This window comes from Gambusia affinis, linkage group LG07, assembly GCF_019740435.1.
Source record: "Gambusia affinis linkage group LG07, SWU_Gaff_1.0, whole genome shotgun sequence".
Classification (NCBI taxonomy): domain Eukaryota; kingdom Metazoa; phylum Chordata; class Actinopteri; order Cyprinodontiformes; family Poeciliidae; genus Gambusia; species Gambusia affinis.
This window is the reverse complement of record NC_057874.1, coordinates 473,907-497,742: the sequence shown is the minus strand read 5'-3', so window position 1 is coordinate 497,742 and position 23,836 is coordinate 473,907. Positions and strand designations below refer to the sequence as shown.

Here is a 23,836-nt window from a genome sequence, read left to right as displayed (position 1 = left end):
TTATTTACAGTATTTATTTGCAGGTTAATAATTGTTGATTCTATTTAATTTTTTGTTTTATTATTCATTTTGAGTTAGACAGGAAGTCATGTGGGTCAATCCACTTGTCTATAAGTATAGGGGCCTGGTAAAGGACCAGCAGGCATTTGGGTTTGGGGCCTATGGTTTTTACCAGTGCAAGAGAACAGAGCAAGAGAACAGAGCAAGAGAACAGAGCAAGAGAACAGAGCAAGAGAACAGAGCAAGAGAACAGAGCAAGAGAACAGAGCAAGAGAGCAGAGCATGAGAACAGAGCAAGAGAGCAGAGTAAGATTGACAGAATGAGAACAAAGGAAAGTTTGAACTCTGTAATTGTTGCTGAAAAGAAAATTAAACCTTCCTGAACAATCTACAAGTTTGGACATTACATCTTCTTTTGCCTGCGTACAGAAACTGGACCCCAGTGCCTCTTAGTGGCTTGAGGAACTTTTATTGGATGTTTGGTTTGACAAACAATCGCCACTACATCAAGTAAAAACCTCCCCATGGATCAAGTAAAAACCTCCCCATGGATCAAGTAAAAACCTTCCCATGGATCAAGTAAGGAACCATCTCATGGACCAAAAGGAATAATCCCTCATCAATGGACATGTTGGATTTATGGATCTCAAGGATTACCATCAAACAAAAGGTTTTGGATCATCTTTGTTGAAATCAAGCGACTTGCTGCGTCAGGCCTGGATTGACACGTCACTCATTCATCAAACTGGTACGTGGAAATATTGTTTAAGCCGTAAAGGAAAACGGTGAAACTACTGGAGTTTAAAGACATTATTTCACTGCAAAGACTGATGAGATGAGTTTCATGTGACAAGTTGACGCTTAATTGGATCAAGACGTGTGCCGACGCCCATCATGGAAATGTTTGTTCACACGAATCAACCTCTTTAAACAAAGAGACACGTTTGTGCTTTATCTTGTGGATTCCTTGTGGATTATGCTGCTGTTGAATGTTTGAAATAATTAAAAGGATCGCTAAAAATGTCCGATGTAAAGAGCAAAGTGGATGACACTCAGATGTCGCAAGAGAAAAGAAACATCAAATTCACACAAAAGGGTTTGGAGTTTTATATAAAAACATGTCAAGAAAGCCAAAGTTTAAAGTGTAAGCAAGCTTCAAAATTTATGGAGAAAATCTCCGCATCAATGACGTCACAAAAAATGTTAAAAAAGTGTCTTCTGACTTTGTCAAATTTATGAAATGCTATCAAGATGCAACCGATTTACATGAATCCTTTTTAAGCTTGCCATTACCAGAAGAAGAAGTGAAAAGACAAACTGCGTATTTTCAGTCCAAGGTGACGGCATTCTCTGATTTTATGGACAATGTAAAGGTTTGGTTGCATGAAGCAGGATATCCATATATTGAACAGAAAAATGATGTTGATGACGATCAGGTTGCTGCTGATCAGGATGAAATAAACCCTGAAGACAGTGTCTCTAATGTTTCAAGTGTAAAGCCACGTTCAAAAACATCTTCACAGCAGTCTCGGACTTCATCTACCTCCTCTGCACGCATTAAAGCCGCAGCTGAAAAGGCAGCGCTCATGGAGAGATTTGCCGCATTGGACATCTTATCGAAGCTCAAGAGGAAGAACTGAGAAAAGAAAAGGAAAAATTGAGAAGAGAAAAAGAAAAATTATATTTGGAAACAGAGTTGGCAGCAACTAATGCAAAACTTAATGTTTTAAATATGAATTCAATTGCTGGTTCTAAACAATCCGATGGCATGAACTCTTATTTTGACAGAGCCCAAGTAAAGGACACTCTCTTGTTAAATCCTCGTGCTAATGAGTTTGTTCCGAATGACAGAGCAAATTCTTCATCTGTCTCTCCTGTCGTTAGACCTAAACAGAGGCAGAAACAATTTCAAAATGACCAGATGAGAATAAATGTTGATTCTTCAACTCGAGCAACACAGCAAACGCAATTTCAATTTCCTTCTTTGACCGAGGACTGTCAGAATGACATGGTGAACATCATGCAAAGACAAAATGACATCACTGCCTTACTTGTAAAACAAAACTTATCGTCTGTTCTCCCATCCAGAAACATCCCTGTGTTTGATGGGGACCCCCTGCAGTACAGATCATTTATGAATGCTTTTGAGAACGGAGTGGAAGCTAAAACTGACAACTCGAGTGACTGTTTGCACTTCTTGGAGCAGTTCACTAGGGGGCAGCCTAAAGATCTGGTGCATAGCTGTCAGCACTTACCTCCTGATCAAGGTTATTCCAAAGCCAAATATCTTCTTGAAGAACATTTTGGAAATGAAAATAAAATTGCTTCTGCATATATGGAGAAGATTATGAGTTGGACACCAATAAAAGGTGATGACGTGAAAAGTCTTCAATCATTCTCTCTTTTCCTTCAAGGTTGTTCAAATTTAACACAACAAATTGTTTACATGAAAGAGTTGGATTTACCTTTAAATATGAGAACGATCGTCCTGAAACTCCCATACAAACTGAGGGAAAAATGGAGAGATACTGCATATGAGCTGCAGGAACAAAATGGCCACCGAGCGTTGTTCACTGATCTGGTTGCTTTCATAGTAAAAGAAGTAAAAGTAGCCTCAGATCCAGTGTTTGGCAACATCCAAGACCCACCAACTGTGAGCAACTCTAAAGTTTCAAGTTTCAACAAGCAAAGGAAAAAAGGAAGCAGTTTTGCCACTAATGTCAGCACAATTCCAGAAGCCAGAACTCAGTCGATTGAAAACAAGACCAAGTCTACTGTTCTTCACAGCTGCTTGTTTTGTTTACAAAGAAATCATCTATTGGAAAACTGTATGCAGTTTAAAGCTAAAATGCATCGGGACAAGTTGACCTTCATTAAACAAAAGGGGATTTGTTTGGTTTGAAAGTTGGTCACACAAGCAAAGACTGCAGGAGTCGTTTGGATTGCAACGTGTGTCACCAAAAGCATCCAGGGGTTCTTCACATAGAGCAAAAGGAGCCAGGAGCCTCTTCAGAACAAACCCAACAGACAACAAGGTCTCATGTCAACTTTTCAACTGCAACCACTCAGACATGTGGGCATATTGGGGCCGGTCATAATGATAATGCTGTTTTTTCTATTGTTGCAGTTAAAGTTAAAAGTCAAAAGAGCAACAAAGTTGTACAAACGTATGCATTTCTTGATCCAGGAAGTTCAGGTACGTTTTGTACAGAAACTCTGGCAAAAAGTCTGAACTTAAAGGGCAAAAGGACAAATATTCTGCTGAGAACAATGAATCAAAATAAGATTGTTAATGTACAAGTTTTGTCTGGTTTGGAAATCTCTGAATTGAAAACAAATGACTTCATAGCATTGCCAGATGTTTTGACTCAAAGGACTATGCCAGTTTCTACACTGAATATTCCCCAGCAAAAGGACATTGATCAGTGGCCTCATCTTAAACCTGTTAAGCTTCATAACATCAATGCAGATGTGGAGCTATTGATAGGAACTGATGCTTCAAATGTTTTAGAGCCCTGGGAGGTGATAAACAGTGTGGATGGTGGGCCTTATGCTGTAAAAACTAAAGTTGGCTGGGTCATAAATGGTCCTCTGCGCACTGGAAACAACAGAAATAAAAATATCTGCACTGCTGTAACAGCCAACAGGATCTCTGTTGAGCATCTTAAAGAAATGCTGGTCAATCAGTACAATCATGACTTTAATGAAAGATCATCAGAGGAGAAAACTGAAATGTCCAGAGAGGATTTGCATTTTATGAAGATTGTTAATAACTCAACAAAACTTGTTGGAAGTCATTATCATATTGACTTACCTTTCAGGAGTGAAAGTCCCAGCTTGCCAAATAACATTTGTGTTGCAGAGCAGCGCCTCCAGAGCCTCAGGAGGAGATTTGAAAAGGATGCTCAGTACAAGGAGGAATATACTGCATGTGTGAACAACATGCTGCAACAAGGATATGCTGAGGCTGTACCAGCAGATGAGCTACAGAAAGGTAATGGACAACTGTGGTACATTCCTCATCATGGAGTGCATCATCCCACAAAAGGCAAGTTAAGAGTTATATTTGATTGTGGATCAACTTATAAAGGAGCATCACTGAACAGTCAGCTTCTGCAGGGACCTGACCTCACAAACTCTCTGGTTGGAGTTCTCATCAGATTTAGAAAAGAGCCTGTTGCATTGATGGCTGACATCGATGCCATGTTTCACCAAGTGTATGTCTCTGAGAAACATGTCAACTTTCTCCGTTTCCTGTGGTGGAAACATGGTGACACTTCAAAACCTGCACAGGAGTTCAGGATGTTGGTTCATTTATTTGGAGCAGTGTCTTCACCAAGCTGTGCAAATTATGCTCTGCAAAGAACTGCTGATGATAACGTACAACAGTTTCCAGCTGAAGTGGTTGATACAATCAAAAATAACTTTTATGTGGATGACTGTTTAAAATCTGTTCCCACAGATGAAGATGCAGTGCACATGGTGAAGAGGCTGACAGAGCTCTGCTCTAAAGGAGGATTCATGCTTTCAAAGTGGGTAAGCAACAGTCGCACAGTGCTCATGTCAATCCCAGAGGAAAGGAGAGCAAAAGAAATTAAAAGCCTGGATTTGGACCAAGATCAACTTCCAGTTGAGAGAGTATTGGGTTTACAGTGGAGCATTGAAACTGATGAGTTCAAGTTCAGAACATCTGTGCAGGACCGCCCACACACCAGAAGGGGCATTTTGTCTGTAGTTAGCTCACTGTATGATCCCTTGGGGATCCTGGCTCCCTTCAGTATGCCAGCTAAACTATTACTGCAAGATCTTTGTCAACAGAATTTGAAGTGGGATGAAGTTATTCCCCATTCTCTTTCTAGGAAGTGGCTTGATTGGCTGGAGGATCTCCAGCTGATATCCAGTTTTAAAGTAGACCGTTGCATCAAACCAAGTTGCATCAGAAAACCAGACAAAGCACAACTTCATCATTTCTCTGACGCAAGTCAAGATGGCTATGGAACAGTGTCATATTTAAAACTGGAAAACAATAACATCTCACATGTTGCTTTCATTCTAGGAAAAGCAAGAGTTGCTCCTTTGAAGCAAACAACAATCCCCAGGTTGGAACTGACAGCTGCTGTTCTTGCTGTCCGAGTGAATAAACTGCTGCAAAAGGAGCTGCAAATACAGTTGGAAAAACCGGTTTTCTGGACTGATAGTACAACGGTACTAAAATACATCTCCAGTGAAACCAGAAGATTTCACACCTTTGTTGCAAACAGAATCTCTGTCATCCGAGAAGCAACAGATGTGAATCAGTGGAGATATGTTTCCTCCAAGGAGAATCCTGCAGATGATGCATCCAGAGGCATGACAGCTGAGGAGTTCCTCAAATGCAGGAGGTGGATAAATGGGCCTGAATTTCTCCACAAATCAGAAGAGGAATGGCCTAAACTGGATGTGGATCACCATGCAATTCCTGCAGATGATCCAGAGGTCAAAAGGGACCTAACACTGAAGAACATCTTGATGTTGTTGCAACAGAAAAGGAAAGAGTTTGCTGCTGCAGACCTGAATAACAATAATCCAGAAAATCAAAAGAAAGAATTGGAAAAGCAGATGGAAAGGTTCAAAACCACTCTGAAGAAAGAAAATCTGACTCCTGAAGATTTGGCCAAGGCAGAACTATCTATTGTTCGGTTTGCACAACAGCAGAAATTTACAACTGAAATTGCTTTAATCAACAGTGGGCTTAAAGCAATATCCATGAGAAGTTCTCTATACAAACTTGACCCAGTATTGGATGCTGGGGTCCTCAGAGTGGGTGGCAGGTTGAATAAAACAGCCATGCCTGTTGAAGCAAAGCATCCTGTAATTTTGACAAAGGATATGTATGTATCTATCCTGATTTTACGCCATATTCATCAACAGTTGGGACATACAGGAAGAGCTCATATGCTGTCAAGATTAAGACAAAAATACTGGATAATAAATGCTAATTCAGCTGCCAGAAAAGTTGAAAGAGAGTTTGGCTGAACTGAACCATGCTAAAATTCAAAATGCTCTTGTGCAGGACGGAATCAAATGGAACTTTAACATCCCAGCAGCCTCTCACCAAGGTGGAGTTTGGGAGCGTCTGATTCGTTCCATAAGAAGTATTTTAGTCTCAGTTCTTAAAGAACAAGTCTTGGATGATGAAGGGCTTCAAACAGTCTTTTGTGAAGTTGAAGCCATATTAAACGACAGACCCATTACTAAAGTTTCAGATGACTCAAATGATCTTGAGGCACTCACACCCAATCACTTGTTGTTGATGAAAAACAAACCAGTTTTGCCACCAGGATTGTTCAATCAAAAAGATCTTTATGTCAGGAAAAGGTGGAAACAGGTACAATACATGGCAGAGCTGTTCTGGAAAAGATGGCTTTCTGAATATTTACCTTTGATGCAGGAAAGACAAAAATGGACAAGAACTAAAAGATGTCTCATTCCTGGAGATGTTGTCTTAATTGCAGACTCTACAGCTCCAAGAGGATCATGGATGATGGCCAAAGTTTTGAGTGTAAACCAGGACGGACAGGGCTTGGTGCGTTCAGTGCAACTGCAAACCAAGACCAGTGTGTTGGAAAGACCTGTGACCAAACTTCTGTTGCTACTGGAAGCATCACCCTGAGGAATTGAGGACATGTTTGAAGGAATAGCTCCTTTTCCTTTTAAAGTAATTGTGACAATATTCACAATTAGGGGCCGGAGTGTTGGAGCTATTTATTCTTTATTTCTTTATTCATTTGAATTTTGTTAGTTAATTCTTAAGTGTATGTTTTTTGTATTATTTACAGTATTTATTTGCAGGTTAATAATTGTTGATTCTATTTAATTTTTTGTTTTATTATTCATTTTGAGTTAGACAGGAAGTCATGTGGGTCAATCCACTTGTCTATAAGTATAGGGGCCTGGTAAAGGACCAGCAGGCATTTGGGTTTGGGGCCTATGGTTTTTACCAGTGCAAGAGAACAGAGCAAGAGAACAGAGCAAGAGAACAGAGCAAGAGAACAGAGTAAGAGAACAGAGTAAGATTGACAGAATGAGAACAAAGGAAAGTTTGAACTCTGTAATTGTTGCTGAAAAGAAAATTAAACCTTCCTGAACAATCTACAAGTTTGGACATTACATCTTCTTTTGCCTGCGTACAGAAACTGGACCCCAGTGCCTCTTAGTGGCTTGAGGAACTTGTATTGGATGTTTGGTTTGACAAACAATCGCCACTACACTGATGATCTGTGAATTTCAATCGGTCAATCAGACTTAATTTGTATAGCACATTTTTGCAACAAGGCATTTTAAAGTGCTTTTACATAATAAGAAACAGAAAAACACAAAGTCATGCAACATAGAATCAACAATCAGGACATTTCATTAAGTCAAGCGCATCATTAAATTCGTAATTGATTACGAATCTTGTACTCTAAAAAAGTGGGTTTTAGTCGAGATATAAAGGAAGTCAGTGTTTCAGCTGTTTGTGTGCAGGTCACGTTTTTATTTTTAAGCTGAATCAAAACACACCTTCTTCCACAAGGTGTGTTATGTTTGTTAAAGTCAAGCAAGCAACTTACCTACTTCCCTCACCCTGGCTATTTTTTTCTTAAGCATAATATTGACAACTTCTCCAGGTAGAACTTGATCAGTTTGATGACTTATCTGTTGTCTGATTTTATTTTTTCAAACAGTTGTTGTATCATTCTGTAAAACGTAATTTTTCCAAATTCATTTGATCACATGCATCAAAATGCTGCTTTATCACCCAACTTTTCATTTCAGTTTGTTTTGGTCGCACATCCAAAACAAACTGTCGTTTTTTATCAAGAATCAAGATGGCGCCGGTGTGTGTGGCTGCTCGTCTGTCATTCTTACGTCAGCTGATGTTTATACTGTTTTTGACCTGTGTCATCTACGGAACTGAGTCTCTGCTGGTGTATGATCGTAACACACTACTAGACCTCCAACCTTTGGTCCAGGATATGGAGTTATTCGATGTTGCGGGCCGACAATCTTTGCCCCCGCTTCTGTCGGAGATTCCGAGCCACTTGTTCCGGGTTCCTGAGCTGCTTCCACGGAATGCGTCGCCGCATGATGGCAAGCGGCCGGCTGGTGAAGCTGAAGTGTTACATGACGCACTGTTCTGCTTTTGCTCGATCATCGCAAGGATCGTTTCTGGGCTCTCGGGTGCCTCGGCGTTTCTTGGATCCCGTTGGTGTTTGCTTGGTGCCAGTGGTCGGCGTTGAAGTTCCTTTACGCCGCCGCCCTTGCTTTTCTCGGCTCTATATGCGCCGTCGGGGTCACCAAAACCTGAGACCGCTGTGCCGGGTTTCCCGACTTGTCGGAGCCCAGGATCAAGTTCCTGTTAGGATTGGCCTGGTAAACGCCAGGTCGCTTGTGAATAAAACTTTTATTCTTCGGGACTTTTTTGGTCACCACAACCTGGATTTTCTGTGTGTGACTGAGACGTGGCTGAGTGTTGGTGAGTCCAGTGCTCTATCTGAGCTTGTACCAGCGGATTGTTTTTATTTTAACTCACCACGGGCCTCGGGGAGAGGCGGAGGCACAGCGACTGTTTACAAACAGGACTACAAATGTAAGCAGTGTTTTTTACAGACATCATTCCCCAGTTTTGAGTTTACGTCTTTTGAGATGAGATACGTAGACCCAGTTTTCTGTGCTGTAGTCTACCGGACCCCCAAATATGATAAGGATTTTATAAGCGACTTTTCTGATTTTTTATCTGGGATTTTAACTAACTATGACCATGTTCTTATTGTTGGGGACTTCAATATACACGTGTGCTGTCCAAATAAGCCTCTGGTAAAGGACTTTTTAACCCTTTTGGACTCTTTTAACCTGGTACAGGCCGTATCCGGCCCTACACATGAACATGGACACACACTGGACCTGGTCATTTCCTGCGGTCTGCCTGTGACTAACTTGGAAATCTGTGACTCTGTGTTTTCGGATCACCGGCCTGTTTTATTCACTGTTACTTTGACACCTACTTCAGTAAAAACTCGCACTGCTGTTCGGCGCTGTCGCATTATTAACCCTTCCACTGCCACTCGTTTTTCTACTGCTTTTCTTCAGCTCTGTGGATCATTTGACTTCCTCCACTTCGACACAGAAGAGCTCTGGTCCTGGTTTTATTCTTCCTGTCAAACCATCCTGGACTCGGTTGCTCCATTAAAAACCAGGCAGCCCAGGATTAAACCTGAGCCTTGGTTTAATGACAGAACTCGTGCTGCAAGGAAGGAATGTCGTCGTGTTGAACGCAGGTGGAAAAAGGATAAAGGGTAGGAGAGTGGGGTATTGTGAGACATTGGGTAATGTGAGACACCCCCTATATCTAGGCAATGGAACAAAATTATGGTTATGTGACCATTATATTTACAAGCCTGTCCCATTCTCCCTTTGCCAGGAAGGTGAAGTTGGTGCTGTTGCTGTGATAAGTATGTTTTTTTCATAAAAAATTGTTTTTTGCACGTGAAAGTAAATTTTCTAGCTATCAACATAATTAACTATTGTGTCAAAGCAAATTTATTCAGGTAGAAAAATTTATGTCATGCATGTTGATGAACTTCCAACATATACAACCATGTGATTGATGCTAGGTCAAGATTAGCCTAACTTGCTAGAGATGTTGTTTTTTATAAAATGGTGGCTGTGGGGTTAAATGAGACAATTGCCGTGGGGTAATGTGATACAATGTCTTACGTTATCCCATCATGAAGTACAATTTAAGTTTAGTCTTAAACATATTTAGTGTAATATTACATTACATCTGTTTAATTTTTATGTCATAACCACTGTAGAAAGCCATCATGCCAAGAAAGTACACCAGGAAAACAACCTGGGGACAAACACCCCTCGCAGAATTGGAGAGTGCAGCTGCTGACGTCAGGCAAGGAAAGAAGTCTTTAAGAAAAGCTGGAAGGGACAGAAATATTGACAAGACAACCCTACAAAGATTCATAAAGAAAAAAGAGAAAGGGCAAGTAAAATCAGTAGCCTGGAGTGCAGTAGCTGAGGCAAAGAGAATATTCACAGATGAGATGGAGGAGGAGCTTGCTAAACACTTGAAACAACTGGCTGACCAGTTCCACGGCCTTCCTCCAGTTAAGTGCCGTGAACTGGCATTTGAATACGCAAAGAGAAACAATATCCCTGTTCCAACCAATTGGACAGAGAAACAATGTGCAGGTATGCTAGGGTGTGCAAGTGATCACAAGCTAAATAATAAAGCTAAATAATAATAAATTATGTACTCTCTAGGAATAGAGTGGTTTCGGAGGTTTCTTGCACGTTGCCATCTCTCTGTCCGAACTCCAGAGAACATCCCTGGGAAGGGCTACAGCCTTCAATAAAACTACAGTAGGGGAGTTCTTCGACAATCTGGCTGTAGTGATGTTGTAAAAAAGCTGCCTCAACCCAATAGGTCTGGAGGAACCACACGGAGAGAGCAACTCTTCACCTTTCCCTGTAACTTTCAGGGCTGGAATGTAGAGTAGGCATTGTCATTGAGTATGAAGCTGATGTTCTAATCCAGGTGTGTCCAGCCTCTGTCCTTAGTCCCGAGCTGTTGTAGCTGGTTATGATAATCCTATTTTCTGAACCCCAGTCTGTAGTGTGTTCTAGCTGGTTCCGATTATGGGTCCACGTTCTGAGACCCAGACTGTGCATTAGCTGGTTCTGCTTGTACTTTGCTCTTGACACCCAGATACTAGCTAAAGGTCCTGTGTTATGATTCTCACACTGTGAATGTTTATTAAAACATTTTGAAGTATATTATGTTGTATTTGATTTACATTTTAATACTTTGGGTTACTTTCAAGTGCTAGCTAATTAACCAATCTCCATAACATTGATCCTAGTCTGACAATTATTTGTTTTTGAAGGTTAGGTTGTCAGTCAGGATTCAAATTGTTACAACATGTGTTATGGTAGTATTAAAGTGGAAAACATAAGTGTAACAGCTTACCCCCAAATGGTTCAATTTACCCCATTGATTTTTCTGGTCTGTCTCACTTTACCCCTGATCTGGGGTAAAGTGAGACACAGGACCACTTTTTTTAAAACAATCATATTTTCATTGTCCTTTGTCTTGACGATATGCTGATAACTTCCATAGCTAGGAAACATCCCAAATTAATAGGAAATGTTTACATTTTACTGATATATAATTTTACCTTACCTATAGGGAAACAAATGTAAAAAATGGCTCACATTACCCCACTCTCCCCAACTGCAAGTTACTCTTCAGATTTTAAAAGACTGTTGGCGTCTCTACCAGAGCACAGTTAAAGAGGCAAAAAGGGAATATTTGGCAAATATCGTTTCTTCAAACAGTCATAATCCACGTGTTTTGTTTAACACCATTGACTTTGTGCTAAATAGTTCTCAGAATGCCTGCTTGGAAGCTTCTCCTGAGCTGTGTGATGATTTTATGCATTTCTTTATTGAAAAGGTTGGTAGTACCAGGGCTCGTATCACAGCTCCTGACTCTGACCCTTCAATTTCAGTCCCCTGCTCGGCTGCTTTCAATCAGTTTGAGCCTGTGACTGTCTCACTGTTAGAGGATGTGGTTGGCCACATTAAGCTATCAGGTTCCCCCCGGGATCCTGTGCCTCCACGACTTTTTAAAGATATTTTTCCTAGTATAGGGCAGCCTGTTCTTGCAATTATAAATAGCAGCCTGTCTTCAGGTGTGGTTCCCGCTAGTTTTAAACATGCAGTAGTGCAGCCACTGCTTAAAAAACCTAGCCTTGATCCTACTGTTCTGGCTAACTATCGGCCTATTTCGAAGCTGCCTTTTCTTTCTAAGGTCTTAGAGAAAATTGTGTATTGTCAGCTGACACAGTTTTTAGATGACAATGGCATCATGGAGGTATTTCAGTCAGGTTTTAAAACTCTCCATAGTACAGAATCTGCTTTGATTAGAGTTTTTAATGACGTCCTTCTTGCATGTGATTCTGGTCACCATGTTGTTCTGATGTTACTTGACCTAACTGCTGCCTTTGATACAGTAGACCACAACATTCTAATATCGCGATTACACCACATTGTTGGTATTGATGGCACTGTTCTTAAATGGTTCAGGTCTTACCTGGAGGAGAGAACTTTTTCAGTGAATATTAGTGGCTCTGAATCATCTCTTGCCTCAATGTCTTATGGTGTCCCACAGGGCTCAATTCTTGGCCCACTGCTTTTCTCTCTTTATATACTGCCTCTGGGTTCTATCCTTAGGAAACATGGGATTTCTTTTCATTGTTATGCTGATGATTGTCAGATTTATTTGCCCATGAAGCAGCAGGATGTACTGTCAATCAAACATCTCCTGGCTTGTCTAGGAGATATTAAGGCTTGGTTGGCCTTGAACTTTTTAAACTTTAATGAAAACAAAACAGAGGTGATGGTGTTTGGACCCAGTGGCTCCTGTGAGTCCTCCTCTGTTGACCTGGGACCTTTGGAGGAATATTTTAAACCTGTTATTACAGATCTTGGTTTTAAGGTGGATAGTGATTTTAAAATGGACAGCCAAATTAGAGCCGTGGTTAAGTCCAGCTTTTATCATTTAAGGCGATTGGCGTCAGTGAAATCTTTTCTTTCCAGGCAGCATTTTGAAACAGTGATCCATGCTTTTATTTCAACTCGTTTGGACTACTGTAATGCACTTTATCTGGGAGTCAGTCAGCTGCTCACGCCTGCAGCTAGTACAAAATGCTGCTGCACGTTTGTTGACAGGTACTCGAAAAAGGGACCATGTGACCCCTGTCCTGGCCTCACTTCACTGGCTGCCTGTATATTTTAGGATTCATTTTAAAATTCTTATGTTTGTTTTTAAATCATTGCATAATCTTGCCCCGGCTTACCTCACTGAGCTTCTTCATCCCCACATACCCCATCAGTCCCTCAGGTCAGCAAATCAGCTGCTCTTGGAGGTACCGAGAACAAAAAGGAAGCTCAGAGGGGACAGGGCTTTCTCTGTTATGGGCCCCAAATTATGGAATGACTTACCTTTGCAGGTCAGAGAGGCCCCTTCTCTGTCCACTTTTAAAGCTCGTCTTAAAACCCATCTATTTAACTTGGCTTTCAACACCAGTGAGATCTAGTTTAAAGTGTATGTCTTTGTTTTTAAACTACTTTTAATTATAATTATTCTTATTTTGTTGTGTTTTTGTTTTTGAATTGTACAGCACTTTGTATCAACTGTGGTTGTTTTAAAGTGCTTTATAAATAAAGCTGGTATGGTATGGTATGGTATGGTATGGTATCCATTGTTTGCTGTTTGGCATTTCTTTGCTGTGTTACTTTATATGCTGCAGGATAACGGTCCTTTGCCAAGACGTTAAGAGTTTTAGCTAATGTCAATTTCCTTCTTTCCCCTTCAAAATAAGAGTTCATTCCATCAGTTGGTGCAATGGAAAGACTCTGATCATCAGAAGCCTGCAGAACTGCCAACTTTGCAATTTACCTAGCTAGCTCAGTTGCTAGCTCAAGCTTTTCCTTTTTCCTTTTTATCAGTTGCTCCTGTTCCTCCAGTGCACGATGTTCCTTCAAAACTGCCATTCTCGCAAAAAGTGCAGCTCTCTCTGCTACAGCTTTTATTTGTCCAGAGGTAGTGGTACTTGACCAATTGCTGATAATAATTTTGCTGTAACATTTACTCACATTGGAAACACTATCATTAGGCTTAATATCATCGTTATCCACCCCATCATGATTAATGTCAACATAATTATTTAAATTACCAGCACCTTTATTTTTAGGCTCATCATCTTCATTTAGATTAACCCACCTTTTCACATTTTCAGTAAATTCATCAGTGAACATAATTTTTGCTTTAAACCTCGTATCTTTTTCTTTAAACTTCTAACTTTATTTAGGTTAGCCTTTCTACCAGTTTGTAATCAATCTAACCTATCAGCAATTGCTTTAACCAACCTTTTGCTCGTTTGTATGTCACTACTGCTGGCCAGAAAGTCCGAATTGCCCACGTCCCCTGCGCAATCCTCCATATTCAAAAGTTTGACAGTCAATAGATCGCAACAAGTCAATTGTTACAAAGTTAATTGTTCCTCCACTTCAGCAACCAATGCATTGGATTTACATTATGTGTGCACACATTTAGATTTAGATGGCCATCTTACTAATTGTAGTAAGATGGCCATCTTACTAAATACTCTCGAATAAACGATGTCTTGATAACAGGACTGGATATAAGATCAAGCTATTCTCAAGCTGTGAGAGGGAGCAGGTCTGATATTAACTCTGAAAATGAAGCTACTACCGAGGAGCAGGTTATTGCATTCCTGCAAAGTAAAGACATTGACATTGAAAAGGAGAATATTGAAGCTTGTCATACTCTATCAGTTAAAGGTCAAAGAGGAAAGAAAGTATCATTACCAATAATTATTCGGTTCACAAATAGAAAACATAAGATTGAGCTGCTTAAACAAGGAAAAAATTTGAAAGGTACAAGTGTCTATATAAATGAACATCTCACAAAAAAGAATGCAGAAATTGCAAAAAAAGCCAGAATGCTGAAGAAACAAAATAAAATTCAGGCTACATGGACGATGAATTGTAAAGTTTATATTAAAACAAAGGATGCTCCTGAAAATGCTAGAGGTATATGGATTAGATCCTCAGAGCAACTGGACAAGTAAATAGTGGATAAATAGAGGATGTACAACAAACAGTGAGGTGGTTTTATGTTAACATTATGGGTTTATTAAGTACTTTTTTATTTATTTTTTTCCCCTTTTTTTAAATTGGATTCTTTTATATTAAAATACAACAAACAAAAATAATGAATGACAATGAATTTTCAGATTCTAAATTGTATGATGTAAACTTGATAACTGCAGATCCTTTTCCAGATATCGAGTGTGAATACTATAATGAGGAGAAATTTAACAACAGTAAAATGATAAAAGCAGGTTTCTCTGTATTTCACCTAAATAGTAGAAGTATGAACTCTAATTTCTCAAAAATAACAGATTACTTAAAACGGTTGAATGGACAATTCGGTATAATAGCAGTTTCAGAGACTTGGTTGAATGAGGAAAATAAAAACAATTTTCAAATAAATGGATATGAATTATATTATGTGAATAGAAGTAGTAAAAGAGGGGTGTTGCTTTGTTTGCTGATAGTGAAATAAGGTGTAAAATAAAGGATACTATGTCAACAACTGTTGAAGGTGTAATGGAGATGATTACTATAGAAGTGTTAAACGAGAAATCGAGAAATATAGTGGTGAGCTGTGTGTATCGAGCACCAGGATCTAACTTAGAATTATTTACTGAAAAATTAATAGAGCTTATTGAAATGAGTAAAAATAAAACATTATTTCTGTGTGGAGATTTTAATATAGATTTAGGAGCCCAAACTGATTTAAATAGTATGTTTGTTGATACAATGTGTAGGTTGGGTTTCTTTCCATTGATATCAAAACCAACAAGAATTACGACACACTCTGCCACAATAATTGACAATATTTTTACTAATATTACGGACGGAGAGGTGTTGAGTGGACTCTTCACAATCGATATAAGTGATCATTTACCAGTTTTTGCTATTTACAAAAATCACCAGAAAATTATTACTGTACCTGCGCTAACAAAAAAAGTGTTCAATATGTCAAAAAAAATTTGGATAAATTGAAAAATGATTTGTGTCAACAAAATTGGACTAATGTATATGTGGATGATGTACACAGAGCATATGATGAGTTTATGAATATTTTGGGAGTTCTGTATAAAAGACATTGTATGACAACTAATTTTGTTAAGAAAGATGCTGTTGACAAGCCATGGATGACAAAAGGGTTGAGAAATGCTTGTAAAAAAAAGAATAATTTGTATTCATCCTTTTTGATGTTAAAAACGAAAGAAGCAGAGGATAGATATAAGAAATATAAAAATAAATTGACATGGATTATAAGAAAACATAAAAAAGAATATTATACCGACCTATTAACAAAAAGTAACGGTGACACAAAAGCAATATGGACAGTTATACATAGTGTTTCTACAAAGCATACAATAAAATCTGGTATTGCAACACACTTTTTAAAAGAAAATACAGAAATTTATGATCGGAATGAAATAGCAAACGAATTCAATCATTATTACGTAAATGTTGGTCCAAGACTTGCTGCTCAGATACCAAAAGATGATAGCGACGTTACCCAAAAAATTGGGAGTTGTCCAAACAGCATCTTTCTTGGAGAAACGGATGAGAAAGAAATACTGAGTATCGTAAACATAATGGAGAATAAAAAATCAAAGGATTGGGTAAATATGGATATGAAATTTGTAAAGGAAATTATGTCTTATGTAATTAAACCATTCACCTATATCTGTAATTTGTCATTCTCATCAGGAAAATTTCCAGACGCCATGAAAATAGCAAAGGTAATTCCCATTTACAAAAATGGTGAGAAATGTATGTTTAGTAATTACAGACCGATATCGTTGTTGCCACAGTTCTCAAAAATTTTGGAGAAACTATTTGTAAATAGATTAGATACATTTATAGATAAAAAATAATATATTAAGTAGTAGTCAATATGGATTTAGAGCCAAAAATTCGACATCAATGGCCCTTATGGAACTGACAGAACATATAACAAATGCTATTGATCAAAAACAATATAGTGCCAGCATTTATGTCGATCTAAAGAAAGCATTTGATACGATTGACCATAGCATTTTACTCAAAAAACTTATTAAATACGGGATTAGAGGGCCGGCATTACAGAGGATTTCGAGCTAGAAAACAGTTTGTACAAGTACATGATACTAGATCCGAATTTTGTAAAATTACATGTGGAGTTCCACAGGGTTCAGTACTTGGACCAAAGTTGTTCATCTTATATGTAAATGATTTGGTAAATGTATCAGGGTTTTTCAAATGTATTCTATTTGCAGATGATACCACTTTTTTTGTCAGGGCAATGTTAAAAGGGATGTTAAAAGAAATGAAAATAGAATTTATGCAAATACATAAATGGTTCAAACTTAATAAATTATCTTTAAATTTGGACAAAACAAATTATATGTTATTTACAAGGAGACACTCCATTAAACGTTGATGGTGTAGAGATTTGTAGAGTTAGTGAGGTGAAATTTTTGGGTGTGAAAATTGACGAGAGATTATCATGGAAATCCCATTTGAATTATTTAAGAACAAAATTAGCTAAATCAATTGCAGTGCTTTATAAAGTACGGGATTTTCTGAATGATCATGCACTGCTTATGTTGTATAATGCACTAATTGTTCCACACTTGGTTTATTGTGTTGAGGTATGGGGAAAGGCATGTTGTACTAGTACAAAATCTGTTTTTGTTTTGCAAAAAAGGGCAATAAGAATTATTGCTCGAAAACATGGCAATTATCCAACAAATACATTATTTTGTAATTTGAGGTTATTGAAATTCAATGATTTAGTTGATTACAATATTTTGTTGGTTATGTATAAGGCACACCTAAAAACATTACCCTTAAACATCCAAAAAAAATTTGAAAAGAGAGAGAGTAGTTATAACCTTAAGGGGACACAGATTTTTAAGAAACCTAAATTCAGAACTTGTTTGAAGGAACGATGTACTTCGATACAAGGAGTCAAACTGTGGAACGACCTGCAAAACGATGTTAAAAATGTTAAATCATTACACATGTTTAAAAGAATGTTAAAGATTGGTTTTTTGAAGAAGTATGAAATAGTATAAAGTCAGAGTATAGTATCGTTCAGTTGAGATTGATGATTGACCTTGTTTCTTTGTTTTTCCTTTGTTTTCTTTTTTTGTCACATAAGACAAAATAATTTTTTTTTCTTTTTTTGTTGTTTTGATCCATAGATGAGAAAAAGGGGCAGATATTATAAGATTATTTTCTTCTTTCTGCTACCTTTCATTTCATTTTTTTTTATTAATTTTTTCTTTGTATTGAATTTTTTCCTTTGTATTGAATGAAATGAATAAAAAAAAAAAAAAAAAAAAAAAATTGTAGCGCTAGACATACCTAGTTGATGCATGCATTTCAAATCCACCACCGAGAAGATCCACGGCATCCTCACAAACTTTATCTGCATTTGCTCTTACTTATGTCATTTGTAGTAGTCCATATTAAGAAAGTACAATCAGAATGTTTCACAATTCATCTCTTAATATATGCTCTATTAAATGTTATAGAAACCTGTCTTTTTAGAAAAATTTAAAAAGTTTTCTTCAATATGGCTTTCCCCCCCCCCTGCAAATTAAACGTTTTATTTAGCTTAATTTTTCCAGTCTTATGCTTCTACAATAAATGATGAATTCATTTCCCACATCTTTAATCTGAGTCACAATAACTTTTCACACACCACATCAGCTAGTTATAGGCTGGGGTCAGATGATTTTATACATATTTCCTCAGCAGGAATCCTGTGCTTTTTGTTTCCTGGAAGCATTTTTTTCTGTCTGTCCTGAGAAAATATGCCTGATGGCAGGACTCTGAGCAGCAAGAGGCAAGTAGTGTTGGGAAGAGTTGACTGCACAACATGGCGGCTGCACTGTGACACGGAACAAGAAGTTCTGTGTCACCGCTGTAGCCTTCAATTGCTCTGAAAAAGTGCACGTCTGACATGTTGCAGAAATTGTTAGCCTCAACCAAAAAGGAAACCAGGCTTTCCATGTCTGACACTGGCAGGTTTTCTAAGTGTGCAACACAACCCCAAGATCAACAGCAGAGAAGGGGAAACCACCTGGGTGTTGGCAGACTGTTGGGCCTTTCACCAAGGGTGTAAATCCCATCTCATTATTGGGGGGAAACAATAATGGGATGTTATTGTAACTAGTTTTTTTGGTTTTCCCATATTCTAGATGGCTGAGAACGTGGTAGGTGAATATCTGGGAAGTATCATAACTTCAACTTAACGTTCAAAGCACCAGGATTTTTATGGATTTTTTTATGTGTGATTTTAAAGGCTCTAAGTTGAATGTAGTAGGAAATAAAGGCATATTTTATTTATTTAGTCAGCAGCTCTGCAATATCACCCCTCTGCTTTGGGCTTCCACCGAAATGACGGCTTGTAGTAACGCTCAGCCCCTCCTGCCCGTTTCAAATTCTTATTAACATAAGAGTTAAAGGGCTAAATATAATTGAGATGTTTTCTACCTTTAACAAAAAAAGCAATGTAGCCAGTTTAGTTAGTTTTAAGGCATAACAATGCAGTTTATTTAGCCTGTAATGAAATGAACAAACTGTGGTCTGATTTTTGTTCATGTATTGAGCAGTGAAAGTAAGAAAATTTGTTACATATCTTTTGCTTTAAGTATTTATTTACTGGAGAGTTTTGTTATTTATGCTGCAGCGCTACAGCTAGCTCCTCACTTCAGCGGTTCTAATTGAGCCTGTGCTGTTCAGCTGTTCCGCCTCCTACACATAAGACTAAACCACAATGGTGGTGGTGGTAGTGGTGGTGGTGGTGTGTGTGTGCGTGGGCGTGTGTGTGTGTGTAGGGGGGGGGGGTTAAAAATTCATCCTTATTTTTTTTCTTAGACGAAAGGTAGATTTATTTATTTCTTTGTTTCTTTAGCCTTTTTATATTGATATTGTTTAAATACAAGGGTTTCTTTCATAATTTCTTTGGGGGGGACAAAAAAACTTTTCCAAGATTGGACATGCATGGACGTAAATCCCACCGGCATTTATGCAGGAGGTTGGCCACTGTCACCCTGGAATGCAGAAAAACCGTGAACTTGTCTGGCTCATGACGGTGCTGTGGAGGAAAGACTTTGAGAGAAAGAAGAAGAAAGCTTACACCGAAGTGATGGTGGAAGTCTGTACAGTAGATACTGTAGTTTCATCTTGACTAACATCCCGGTCTTTCTCCAAACACACCCCACACAAGCATTCAATGAAAAAAAAAAATAACTCTTATGAGAAAGGGGGATCACTGGCCAGCAAGATTTTCTCTGCCGCTCTCTTCTCCTAATAGTCAATCCATGGTGAGATGTGACATCCAAAAATGTAGGGAGTCATTTTTTTCACTGATGCTCCCTGTTCATTCGCAAAGACTCCCACCAATTTCTCCGCTGACTGTCGCTCATGTGTTTCCCATCAGATGAGGTCTGTGGTTACCTTCCTGATTTTACTGGACTGGAAAAACATAGCTAATATGGTGTGATCTGGAAAAGGCTTTGATACAGAAACTTTACAAATGAGCCCCTGTATACCATATGGTTTGCATTCATCCCCTATTTCCTATAAATGTCTGTTGAATGTTGTGCAGAGTGGTAGGCTGCACAGTGGCGCAGTGGGTAGCACTGTTGCCTTGCAGCAAGAAGGTCCTGGGTTTGATTGCTGGCCCGAGGTCTTTCTGCATGGAGTTTGCATGTTCTCTCTGTGCATGTGTGGGTTCTCTGGCTTCCTCCCACAGTCCAAAAACATGACTGTTAGGTTAATTGTTTTCTCTAAATGGTCCCTAGGTGTGAGTGTGTGTGAATGGTTGTTTGCCCTGTCTGTTTCTGTGTTGCCCTGTGACAGACTGGTGACCTGTCCAGGGTGACCCTGCCTTTGCCTGGAACGTAGCTGGAGCTAGACACCAGCAACCCTCCCAACCCCATTAGGGACAAGGGTGAACAGAAAATGGATGGATGGATGTTGTGCAGAGCCAACATGTGTTTTAACCAGTTTTAACCAGTGTATGTGACAAAGCATAACTTTTATTATTTATCTGTTTTTGGGAGATGGGGGTTTTCTTCCCCTCTTCTTCCAGTGTGATAGAGGGGCGGGGTGTTGTTTGGAGCGGAGCAAATAAAACATCCAAACATTCTTCGTCCGTGCAGCACTGAACTCTTCTACAGATGCCAGGGCCCTGAATCAAACCATGTTCTACTCAGAAAGGAATTAAAAAGTAATGATTGTAAGCTTCATGGTGACTCAACTGACAATTTTTTTTTTCCCACATTAAGCTGGATATTCAATTACCACCAATGGGGAAGTCTACCGACAGCGGTGGACAACATGTAGAAGTGCAGACATCTAAAAAAGGCAGCAGACTTTTCCTATAAATGCTTTCAGCTGGAGATGTAAACCTGCTTTCCACTATCCGACATTGACCAGCAGCTGCCATCGTAGGCGTCTACTTCACAAAACACTTTTTGTTCTTTTATTAGTTGTCTGCAAGAAGAAAACAAACAAAAACACCTCACCAGGGATGTCAAGAGTTTACTTTTAAGCAACAAAATAGGTAAATTTTCCACTTGCTTGTGTTAAACATCTGCAGTTGTATGGAGACAGACAGGAAGTGAGTGGGGTGTTTTCTAAGCTCCTCCAAGTGTGTTTCATTTTCTGCTTGTTAATATTCTGTGAGCACTTTAAAAGCACTTTAAAACTTATGTTCCTAACTTCCTAACTGGAGCAAAATGGGTAAACCTGCTATGGGCTTGAATACTTACATGGCCATTAGTTTTGACTTTTCTCTTAAGAAGGCAATTTTGGCATTAGTCATGCCAACAATGCTTGTGCTGGACAAATTTGCTTTGAAAAATGTTGTGGCATTCTGTTAACTCGCCAAAGCCAAAATCCAATATTTTAATCACACCAATCCTTTGGCATTTTTAGTACAGTACAGTGTTGTACACAGCCCAGCAGTCTATAAAAGGTTCCACTTAATATTTTGTAGCACTCAGATATGCACTACAGCGAATATTCACGTCTATCCCTGTGGTCCCATCGAATGTAGTTTAGTGGGAGATAGGGGAGTACTGTATTTACTTTCAGCCGGCTGAGGGGAGAAGAGGCTATAATCACAGAATAAAATGTAAATGTGAGGGATCTAAGTGAAGTATTGAAGCCGACCAGAGCACAGAGTGGAGATATAAATTACAATCTGTCTGATAAATTTTTCTCATCTGACATTATGTAAATGGACGTATAAGTGACTGGTAGGATTGGAAAGAGAAGTCAGTGCATGAGGCGATAAGTGAGGGTGGCTGAAAGAGTGGTTCAGATACACTGAATTTAGGGGTTGATAATTTGATCATGCACAATATATTCATTACATAAGCCTTTGTGTTTACTAATAGAAGACAGTGTGTTATATAAAGTTAATATTTACTGAAAGGGAATAATAGCTGGGAGTGAATTTTTGATTCATGGGATGGTTTTTGTTCTTGCTTTCAGGATAAATTAAAAGTGTATTCTATGCGATTGGCTTCTGGTTTGGTCAATATTGGAAGTAGAACATTTCAGTGGCTTAAATAATAGATAAAGTTCTGACTTTGAAAACATTTACATAAAAATGGTACTGACTTGGTTCAACACCAAATCCACACAGGTGATACACTACCCATTAAACAAAGATATGGTCCCTTACCACCATTGACATATAAAGAGATCAAGACTCTCCTGACAGATATGACAGGAGTCTCTGTCACAGATGGACGACTGGCAGGGGGGTCAAGAACAAGAACGTCATCCAGGAAAGCAATGGTCCTTGGGCCTCTCCTATTGTCTTGGTGTGGAAGGAAGATGGCAGCTGGTGGTTTTTGTGTGGATTATAGAAAGTTTAATGCAGACATGCATAAAGATGCTTTTGCACTCCTTCGAATTGAAGAGACACTTACATGCCTGACTAAAATGAAGTGGTTTTTCACACTAGATCTTGCCAGTGGATATTGGCAGGTGGAAATGGATTGTAAAGATAGTGAAAAAAAATGCTTTTACTACCCCATTAGGCGTATACAACTTTGATCGTCCATTTGGGCTCTGTAATGCCCCTGCCACATTCCAGCAATTAATTCAGCAGCACTTATGTAGCCACCTATCTGTATCTGTGTTGGTCTACTTGGATGATATAATAACGGACTCACCTGATTTTTCTACCCATCTGCAGCATCTGGAGAGTGTCTTGCAAGAGCTGTGGTAACACATGGTGAAACTGAGGCTGGATAAATGCAAACTGTTCCAACAAGTGAAGTTCCTCAGACATCTTGTTGACCGGGAGGGGGTGAAAACAGATCCAGAGGAAACCCAGGCCAGTCTAGGACTGGCCTGTTCCATCTACCACCCATCAGGTCAGAGCCTTCCTAGGGTTGACTGGCTACTATGGGCGATTTTCCCTGGATTTTCTAAATTAGCTTGGCCTTTAAATAACCTTTTAAATGGAAGTTACAGCCATCCACCGAACATGCAGGTCCGGTGGTCCACAGAATGTCAGAAACCATTTGAACATCTGAAACATGCTCTCATTGAAACCCCTGTTTTGGCCTCTGCAGATTTTTCAAAACCATTTGTGCTCTACACTGATGCCAATAAGTTTGACTTGCTGTGCTGGTCCAGGTACAAGATTGCCAAGAACATGTAATTGCATATGCCAGCAGGAGTTTACATCCGACCAAGCAGAATGACAAGAACTACAGTTCCTTCAAATTGGAATTTTTAGCCCTTAGATATAAAGCTGTGGAGGAGACTTCGACTTCATTATAGGATGTTGTGCAGAGAGGAACACTGAAAAAAATGAACTTAACAAAAGAAAATCATGTACTTTTAACTAAATAATTCCATGTTTCAAACAAAAATGTAATACAATGATGCTTGATAAACAAGAAATTCAACAACTTCACATTTATGAAATTTAATCATGTTGAGATAACATGAATCATTATAGTCAGACTGATCTTGTGCTGAAGACAACAAGTGAGATCATGGGAAATCACGCGAGATCATGGGCTATCTCACAAGACCACGTGAGACAATCGTTTTTTGTCTCAACTTGAATAAAATGTATTCAAGTTGAGATAACATGATTCAATTTAGTCAG

The 23,836-nt window shown here is 38.8% G+C and overlaps 1 protein-coding gene across 1 annotated transcript; it reads left to right on the top strand.

The window, feature by feature from the left end:
- The first annotated feature begins 3,650 nt into the window (after nucleotides 1-3,650).
- Nucleotides 3,651-5,390, top strand: LOC122834117. Its single transcript, XM_044122254.1, has 2 exons — nucleotides 3,651-4,536; nucleotides 5,057-5,390. The coding sequence occupies exons 1-2, from the start codon at nucleotides 3,673-3,675 to the stop codon at nucleotides 5,078-5,080; spliced, it is 888 nt and encodes a 295-aa protein (XP_043978189.1). The 5' UTR covers nucleotides 3,651-3,672; the 3' UTR covers nucleotides 5,081-5,390.
- The last annotated feature ends 18,446 nt before the right edge of the window (nucleotides 5,391-23,836 follow it).

What these genes read in the sequence shown, in the direction of transcription:
- LOC122834117 (XM_044122254.1), top strand. Translation starts at nt 3,673, where the DNA reads ATGCTGGTCAATCAGTACAATCATGACTTTAATGAAAGATCATCAGAG. An exon ending in GATTCATGCTTTCAAAGTGG is followed by an intron (nt 4,537 to 5,056) that starts GTAAGCAACAGT and finishes CTTTCATTCTAG; the next exon opens with GAAAAGCAAGAGTTGCTCCT.